The 10,162-nt window shown below is 35.8% G+C and overlaps 1 protein-coding gene across 1 annotated transcript in view; it reads right to left on the bottom strand.

The window, feature by feature from the left end:
* The window catches only part of Trdn (triadin), a 226,845-nt gene that overhangs the window by 58,552 nt on the left and 158,131 nt on the right, over window positions 1-10,162 (bottom strand). Inside the window, exons 11-12 of the mRNA XM_029568123.1 lie at window positions 4,235-4,294; window positions 2,789-2,851 (exon numbers count right to left, since the gene is read on the bottom strand). Of these exons, the coding sequence (XP_029423983.1) occupies window positions 2,789-2,851; window positions 4,235-4,294 (123 nt within the window). The remainder of the gene's footprint in view (window positions 1-2,788; window positions 2,852-4,234; window positions 4,295-10,162) is intronic.

Raw genomic sequence — 10,162 nt, 5'->3', positions numbered from 1 at the left:
TCTGCCTCCCAAGTGCTGGGACTACAGGCGTGCACCACCATGCCCGGCTAATCCTGATGATTTTTAAAAATTTTGTAAGATGATTTTAAGGAGGCAGAACTTTTTAAACATATAATGTAAACTGTCAACCATAATTAGCCTTAATGTATCAGCTGGTTTTTGCTTCAGTTGTTGAGCCTGGCATTTCAGGAAACAATACTGGCATAGACAGTTCTGTTTCCTGCAGTGCGTAATTTCACCTTGACATGACTGTGACACTAATGTCACAAGCCTTCACAGCGTGAAATTTCAGGTCTTCCTACTACTCCGTACATAAACACATTCTGACTTTTAACCCCAAAATTTAATTAAACAAAAACAATAAAGTCTCAGACACTCCCACAAAAACACAGACATACAGACACAGATACAGACACAGACAGACACACACACACACACATGCAGACACACAGAGACACACACAGACACACACACACACACACACACACACACACACACACACAAACAGCCCATAATTAATCAAGTTTAAAGTTTTTTAAAGATAGGGCTGGAGAGATGGCTCAGCAGTTAAGAGCACTGGCTGTGCTTGCAGAAGAACCTGGTTCAAATCCCAGCACCCACATGGCAGCTAACAACCATCTGCACCTCCAGTTCTAGCAGATCCAATGCCCTCTCTCTTCTGGCATCTGAGGGCACTGCAAGACATGGGTACACTTACATATATGCAGGTGTAACACTCACACACATAAAATAAAATGAATAAATAAAGTTTAAAAAAATTTAAGTTAAAAAGCAAAACCAATTACTTACTTTACATAATTGCTTACAGAAACTGTTCCATGAGGCTAGTGAAATGACTTAGCTGTTAAATGGACTTGCAAACACAAGCTTGGTGCCTGAAGCTTGTAACCCAGACTAGAAGCAGAGAACTGACTACCAGAAGTTGTCGTTTGACCTCCAAACACAGACATACAGACACAGATACAGACAGACAGACACACACACACACACATGCACACACACAGAGACACACACAGACACACACACACACACACACACACACACACACAGACACCAGACCCCAAATCCCTATTTCAATTTTGTCCAAAGATTATTTTCTGATTTTGTATTTGCATTCAAATGACATAAGCTTTGAAGATAACAGCACAAAACTTACTCCTATAACTCCATTAGCAAAGCTGGCTGGCCCAGTCCATTGACCTATTCAATCAGCTTTTTTGGTATCATTATCTGATCAAAACTTTACATCTCCTTTCTTATAGTAAGATGTGTCACAAGAAAATTGCGTTAAAATAAAATCAAGAAGAATTCAAAGAATACACTAAATTGTACAATGATGCATCCTTAGTGATAGAACTCAGCATGCAGAGTTAACACCCAGTCAACTCCCAGACTCGCAGAACACCTGCTCTCTTCCTGCTTGTTTTTTAAGCCATATCCATTCTTGTTCATGTACATTTTTTACTCCATTTCTATATGATTCTGATTCTGTCGTTTCTGTTTTCTACTTAGAGTAGCCATTTCGTAGCTTGTTGTACTATGAGCTCCTTTTAAGTGTCCTTCAGTATCACCTTTTCTTCCCACAAAAGCATTTACTCTTATTATACCCTAGAAAGGAAATGTTCTTGCTAATGCCATCCAGTCTACCCTCTACCACCACACACACAATGTCCCATCTTTAAGTTCTCTTTAACTGCTTCCCCAGTGAAGCCCATCTATTGCTTCATGTTCCAGAACATTGTTTTCAGTTCACTGTTACACAAGGACAGTCTAGAAATCTCATTTAATTTACATTGCTAATAGTTGAGAAGAATTAGGTTTTTACCCCATGCACATAGGCCCTAGGAGGTTTGCATTTTAATGGAAGACAATTTCTACATAACTCAAAAGAATAGAATGACTCTAAGCAGAATTTCAACCATCACTGAGACTGTAGAGGATTTATTTGGGATGAAACTATATATCACCAAGCTATAATACTTGAGATGACAGCTTTCTCTGTAGACTTAGGGTGCTACATGAACAGAAGTTGATGCTTACCTACCTTATGTATAAAAATAAAATTAAATTTACAGCAGAAATCTAAGCCGTTAAATAGCTAAGCAGCCTACTTCTTAACGAGAAGTATTTGCTCAGTGTCTCGTCTTCACAAAGTGATTCTTCTAGGCCTGTGTACATCTTGTTACTTCAAAATGTCTTCATTAAAATGGCCAGCAACTTGATCAACTTTATATAGCACCTTATGACTTTTGCCTCCTGATCTTCTTTTTTCTAGCAAATATACTTCACAAAACTTGGTATTATATTATTTATCTGTCCCCTTGGGGTATGAATCTTTGTAAAGCCCTTTTCTAGTTTTATCAGCCCAGGATGGCCTTTCTCAAAGAACTGAGGCTTGTCTCTCTGGACTGTAAGTGTAAAGAAAGATGATGCCCCCATCTCCCACTTTCTCTGGGAAGGCAGGAGATTGTCACCCTGTGAAACCTTGTTCTACTTTGCCAAACTGCTGTCTCCTCTCATGAGCTTGCAAGAATGTTTGCTTTTCCTTTAAGTAAGACTAGTGTACACACGCAAATGTAATTCTCTCTTCCAGGATTTACATACTCTCCTTTTTTCTGTTTCAACAGTTATTCTAAGTGAGAGTTTTGACCTCTCCATGTATTACAGGTAGCCTCGAGTAACATCCTTCTTGTCCATTTAAGTGTTTGCCACCATGAGCTGTCTATGCAGAACAAATGTAAAGAAGGAGGCAGAGGAAGAACAGTACCTTTTTTCTTTACATCAGCGACAGCTTCCTTCTCACTTTTCTTTTTGGTTTCTTCTTTTTCTACTGGCAAAATATAAAAGTTATAAGCTTTATTATTTCTTATTTTTTATGTGTATGAGTGTATTGCCTGCAAGTGTGTAAGTACACCCATGTCGTGTAATGCCCACGAATGTCAGAAGAAGGTGTCAGATCCCCTGGAACCGAAGTTACAGATGGTTGTTAGCCACCATGTGGGTGTTGGAAATCAAATGTGGGTCCCCTGCAAGAGCAGTCCATGCTCTTAAAGGTGTCCTTCCAGCACTCACTTTTAGTTTATTCTTATATATTTCAGAACACACATGACTATATTAAAACATCCAATTCATCTTATGTAGAGGAATTAATTGTAATTCAGAGCTATAAGTGATGTCATATACGAACACCTTCCAAACATACTCATAGCTTAAATGTGCTTTCTGCCAAGAAGGGGCAAAATTTGCCAAGAAAAAGAAATCTTTAAGAAACAGAGAAACATTAAATGCCATTTTTAATTATGGTAATATTCAATAGTTTTCCACAAATATATTAAGAACAATAAATTTTGCCCTGAACTCTCACTTCCCAGAAAGCATATTAAAATTCTAAAATCTCTGAAACTCATTTTGGGGTATCTGGAAAATTATTAGTAAATAAATAGCTAAAACAGAAAAAAAAATAATGGCAATGACTTAGCAAACCTGTCAAATACAGTCTTTCAATTTTATAAAATAATCTGGCCTTTTGATAGACATTTAAAAAAATTATTTTTACTTAATATGTATGAGTATATTGCCTGCATATATGGAAATGTAACTGTTTCGTGCAATGCCCTCAGAGTTCAGAAGAGAGCATTGGATCCCTTGTAACTGAAGTTACAGGCAGTTGTTAGCCACTACCTGTGAGCTGGGATTCAAACCCAGGTCCTCTGCAAGAGCAGCCAGTGCTTTTAGCCACTGAGCCATCTCTCAAACCCACTGATATTTTAAATAAAATTTTTAATTTTTATTTTTAATAAAATTGGATGAACTAAATTATAATCTTCATTATATAGATTATAGTAGAGCACTTTTAAAATCAAAATAATAATCTTACAGTAGTAACTTTAACAAAGGCATTTAGGCCCTGGTGTAGTGGCACATGAATGTCAGAACTCTGGAGGCAGAGGCAGGGATTGGATCATGAGTTCTAGATTGACAGGAGCTGTACAGAAAAATCCTGTCTTTAAAGAATAGGTAAATAAAAGCTTTTAAATATTTTCTTTAATTTCAACTTGACTTGTAGTATTTAAAATTCCCAACTGTTTTCAAGAACAGTGACAATCAAACAGGTGAATAACATTCTTAGATAATAACAGCTTTGCCAGAAGCTATATAAATTGATAGTATTTGACCTTGGACTTGAGTTTTAGATAGATTTTATATTCTTTACCTTTCTTTTTCGTTTCAGAATTAACTTTCTTGTCAGCATTCTTCTTCTCCTCTTCCTTTTCTAGAAAACAAATTTAAAACATTCCCATTAGGAAAGTCAGAAGGAAAGGAAGTTTTATTGCTATGCTGGTTCTGCCCCCAGGCGATTTAAGGCCTCCAAGGAGTCCTTTGGCCTCCTAAGGCCACATTTTCCTCATTTGTAAAATACCAGGAACTCCCTGGAAGCCACACAATGTTTATCAAGTGCTCTGAATAATGCCCTGAGCAGCTCACAATAAATAATTTTATGGACTCTTAATACTGCTTATAAATCATGAACAAGATAGTTTGAGCTTTCTGAATTTAGTTACCTGTTGAGTACTAAATTATCATATTGATATACAAGATTTAAACACAATTTCTTAGAAACATATTTGAAAAGTAATCTTAGAGAATAATTTTGTGTTTTCTTCATATGCTTCCTTTATTAGAAATAATACATTAAGCAATTAACAGTATCTAATTGAGTTAGGCTTGTTTGGCTCTGGCTCTTGTCAAGACGCATTTGGGGCCAGTGACATTTGTCTGGCAGTGTGTCAGGGACATCACTCTGCTTCCTTTTCTGAGTGGTTCTTTCAAGAAGAATACTCAACTACACTTGGACTGTAGTGAGTATGAATGCCGTGTAAAACCATGTATGTAGGTCTCCTATACTTCCTAAGGAAGGCCTATTTCAGAATTCTGAAGAAGCCTTAGTCTGATTAGGCCCAAGGGAATGTCAAGTGTTATCCAGCTACAGACTTGTATACCTGGACATCCCCGGATACTTTTCTGGTAAGCATAGTCATTTCAAATACGAAAGCCATGTGATATACAGAATTGTTCAAATAGAATACCCTGTGAATTTATATTTGAAGCTGTAATAAGTATGACTAATGCTGAAAATTAGTTTTTATATCAATTAGTAGAGTTTTTTATCCTGTATTTGGAATACCTTCTTCTTTGCCATTTGTCATTTGTCTGTCATTGCAGGTACAGATATGTTCAAAGATTCCCGTAGTCAGAACCATTGTAATATTTTTACAGTACTGGGGAATTCAATGTGTTGTTCAAAGACAAATGCTTAAGTTGTATACAAAGAACTGTATCTTATTAAGTATGGAATTAATTCATTCCCTTAGGTAGAGAGCTTTTTTACCTACAAGATAAAAGATAACACTTTCTTTTAGTGTTAGGAGCATCATTTACAAAAAGTCCCTTTCCACCACTCTCAGAGATAATCTAGCACTGTAAGGAGACAGAGTCACACTTTGTCTAAATGTGTCTGCAGTATACCACTGTGGCTTGTTCAATCAGAAGAAGAAAGTCAAGAAGGCAAATTTTGATAATTTCAGAGTTAAAAATAAGCCAACTGAAATTCATTTTGCCTTTTTCTCAAGGTTTAGGCATAAGCAAATCATATTGAAAATTCTGAATAAAGATGTTTTTAAGTATCATTACATTCAGCTTCTCTTCTGTGAGAAATTGTTTGTAGCAGGAAACTTTCCATCTTATCAAAGCAAATGAAAATGTCAGGCCACTAAATAGGCTTTAGCTAAACATCATCATCTGATACCGTGAATTAGAAAAGGAACTAATTAAATGTGACTAAATGCAAATATTTCTAATCCCATACTCAGTAAGGACGTAGTCACCATAAGATCACAACTCACCATCTGATTCTGTAGATGTATAAAAAATCAATGTAGACAAATATTTCATTAAGAAATTTGTGCCAAGGAGTCAACCATATAGTGTACTTCACAGTTAAAATAGATACTTGAGGTCATGAGGTAGAAGCCATTATTTTCAACTCTTTAAAGAGAATGCTCTTGTACAATAAATTCCACCCTTTAATGTAGCTGGAATTTTATTGTGGTAATACAGTATTCTTGCCTAAGCTCAGATTGAATTAATGATTCCATTATACACCCTGCCTGTGATTATAGCCATACATTGTAAGAATAAGACCAGAAGTCTACAAAAAGTGGGTATAAATAATGTACTTTAATAACTTTTTATGAACTAGAACTTTAAAGCTGTCATCATGGAACTTATAGTATTCATGGTAAATTTCATTTAAAACATCACCTTGTAAAGATTATGCCTTTCTTCAAGCATTGTTATCTGTGCTCCGAAGCTGATCTGGTAGCAGTGGGATTCAGTTTCTCATTTATAAAAAACATAACAATTTAATTATGTCCTACTTGGATATAGCAGTCCATGTTTCTTTTAGGAAGACAATCCTTCCTCTGACTTTTTTCTCCTAACAGTCAACGCTTCCTTTCCCTTCCCACGTGACTATCCATTCCCATAGCTATTGTCTTCTGGATTTCTCTGTTTCTCAGTTTCTGCTAATGTGTTTGCTGTTTTGCTTGCAATAGCTAGAGAAGGGTTAGAGGGTTTAATAATATTGATTTTCAAAGAGTTAGCAATTGAACATGTGTGGACGAGGTGAACTTATCAGTTTGTTTTGTTTTTGTTTTTGTTTTTGTTTTTGGCCAAAGAGTCCTAAGCCTTGAAATGATTGCTCTATCTAACCAAGTTCACAGGAAAGACTGGGAGAGAAATCCTTGCTACAACTTGAAATTCTGAGCCACTGAAAATGTTATTAGCTTCTGCATAAATTAACATCAGATGAAAGAAAAATTAAAGGACTTACTTTTCCTTTCCTAAGCCCTTACAATAGGCTTTTCTCTTCCTCTAAATGTTTATATGCCTTCTCAAAGCCAGAAAACACATAATAGTTAATTACAGTTGTGAAATTGTCTAAGAAGCTGTTCCTAACAAAACTGAGAAGCAAATGCAAATTGTTTCATTTTAATCTTATGTTTTGTTCTTCTGAATCTCTTTATGGTTTGGAGATTATGCTACTTCTACATGTCAAATGAATGTTTTTCATCTAACACTTTAGGGCCAAGATTGGTGTATTTTTGGCTCCAGTCAAATCAGCTATGTCTTGTTTCCTTCCTAACACCACAGTCCAACATTCCTTGTCACTGTCACCTTGTTTCTGTAGAGTGACAGAGATTGGCCAGCTCACGCCATGACCATGGAAAACAGCATATAAGGAGCTGAGCTCAATCACATGATCAGTTATTAGACTTTTCCTCATTGTTATCTGCAGTATGTAGGATAAGAGAGAACAGGGGTGCTGGCCCTGGTGTCCTTGTCCTGAGTTCTGTCCTTGGCTTTTTCTAGTTGTGTGAGATTGGTCATATGCTATAATATTCTAAATGTCATTTCTTCTTTCTGTAAAGTGGAACTACTAAATCCTACCTTGCTGTTTTGTTGTGAGGAATGAGGATGATTGAGCTAAATCATTTGGAACAGACTGACAACCGAAATACAATTAGATTAATGATTAGCACTTATTATATTCGTCAATAAAAATCTGAACACATTGAGTATTTTTCTAGGTGTAAGTTTTATTGATTTTTTTGGATGGTGCCAAGTATTTATTTTCCTGTATCCAAAATGTATGTATTTAGCATATATTTTATTGAGAAAGTACAAGAAAAATGTTCATATGTCCAAGGATATACATCCTGCATCAGCTCTTTGTTACAGTGAGAGCAGAATTTAGTGAGGCCATTGCTTTATGGAATTGTTGAGTAAATCATGTATCTTCTCTCATCAATCTTAACTGGAAAGGAAATGAATAGAATATATTTTAATCCTCACTTCGTTCCTTAAATGAAATTTACATCATCTTCCATGTATTAGCCAATTTCTCTGGGAACATATTACTTTAAAAATTCTTTAGAATAACTATTATACACTGTCTACATTTTACAAAATTTTAAGCAAGAGAAAATCTATTTTACATGTTTAAGATAAGCATGTATATATGTATATAATGTTAAGTTGTCATAAGGATTTGAAAAGAAATAAAACAGGTTTAGTGGATTAGAAAATTCAAAGGTGGGAAGCACATTGTTTTCATTAGGGTAGATCATGGGTGTGTTTCTTTTTTAAATTTCAAATTAATTAAGCTTTAAAATCTTATGCGTATGAGTGTTTTGCCTGCATATATGTAAGTGCACCCCTGTGTACAATGCCTACAGAGGTCAGAAGAGGATGTTGGAGCCCTGGAATTACTGATAATTTTTAGCTGCCATGTGGGTGCTGGGAACCAAACCCAAAACACCTGCAAGAGCAGCCAGTGCTCTTAATCACTGGGGCCAGCTCTCTAGCCCCAAAGAAATGTTTCTTAATTAGGTAATATTTGAAAAAAATTAATGAAGAAACACTGGAATTGCTTGAACTGTCCCAAGTAGATTGAAGGCTATTTCAACACAGGAAACATACTTACCAAGACTCTGAAATTGGAGTTTGCTAGATACATAGAACACATGGTGGCAAAATGAAGGTAGAGTGGAAGGCTCAAGGACAGTGTGAGAAAGTGATGAGAGACCAGCAGGCCCATCACAACGAATTCTATTGTTCATGCTGGGAATTTTTCATCTCATAGTAACATGGGTAACCACCAAGTTATTTTAAGCAGGGAAGTTTTTAAAGCTTCCAAGTGATGTTTCAGGGGGAACTTAGCTGTTGGACTATCAAGCACTTCACTGGATTATGTGATCAGATTGTAAGGAAGACTTTAAAAAAATTTCAGTGAAAATGTTCTTTTCTATTTTTTCTCCCCAAAAATTCCCTTGGAATTTTGTTTGGGAATCTGTAAAGGACAAAACATTATAAAACGTAATGAGAGTACATCACTTTTCACTGTAATTATGTTGCTATGACAGCAACACTCTTCAAACTGAGGTCTTCACTTGAATTATCTACCACAACTAAGCTGGCCTTTCAGAACCTGAATCCATTTTCCTTGCCTTAAATTTTCTTTAGTAATGGCTGCATTATCCATGTAAAGCAGCTCTTTTCTCTATTAGCTATTAAAAAACAATGATGAAGCAGCAATTCCTTAGCACTTTTCAATGACTTCTCAGAGATTTTTAGCTATAAAATGTATTCTTTTAAATCAGCAAATGTTTACTTATGCCATGTTAAACCAGTTGCAAGAATGTGGAATTTTAGAAAGCGTCAACCCTCAGTGTGAGAATCAAAGTGCGAAGAGGAAGTTCAAAATGATATTAAGGACTTCAAGAGACAAAGGCAGAGCCCTAGTCCAGGAAGGCTGAGTGGAGATCAGCAAGCCCTGGGGGTGAAGCTCAGCCTAAGTCTAGAATGGCGTGTGGAGCCTGATGACGGCCTGAGTATGTCAACACACTACCAATAGAGCCTCAGAAATGGAGGTGGACAGTGACAGCTCTCCTTGTAACTAAAGGATGGGAACGCCAGCATTCATGAATGAATATCCTAAAAGACTCTGGTTTTAGCAGTTTAAATCCAGTTTTGCTCATGGTATACTATATCTCTTCTTTGAACCTCAAAAATGTTGGAACAAAAAGGTCTCAATTAATTATTTTATGATCAGGTGAAAAATGTTCTAGTTTTGAGTTAGAATCATAATAACTTCAAAATGACAATAATACACTAATAGAAAAGTGTATACACATGCACACATTATCATATACTTATTCCTTAGGTAAACATCTGTGTATTCTGTCACAGTTGAGAAAATGGGCTCAGGGAAGGTAACTTGGCAACTTCACAATTCATGTAAATAACACAAGGATTTTAATCTCAGAATGACTGTAGACCTACCCTGGAATGTGGAAAATGAAATATTTCACCATCTTTGCAAACTTTCTGAAGTAAGGACCAAAAAAAAAGTGTGATTGTATACTTCTTATCAAACTTCAATTTAGCTCTTACCCCAATGAATATCTTTGATATAAGGACAATTTTGTTCTGTTTCTCAGTTTATTTGCAAAAAGGAAAGCAAAGAAAAAGATTATTTAATGCAACTTAAAACACAAAATTTCTTTGTTAATTAAACTTA

Source organism: Nannospalax galili, unplaced genomic scaffold (assembly GCF_000622305.1).
Source record: "Nannospalax galili isolate Female #2095 unplaced genomic scaffold, S.galili_v1.0 scaffold1340, whole genome shotgun sequence".
NCBI classification, from domain to species: Eukaryota; Metazoa; Chordata; class Mammalia; order Rodentia; family Spalacidae; genus Nannospalax; species Nannospalax galili.
Note: the sequence above shows the minus strand (reverse complement) of the source record. Positions and strands in the feature narration are given on the sequence as shown.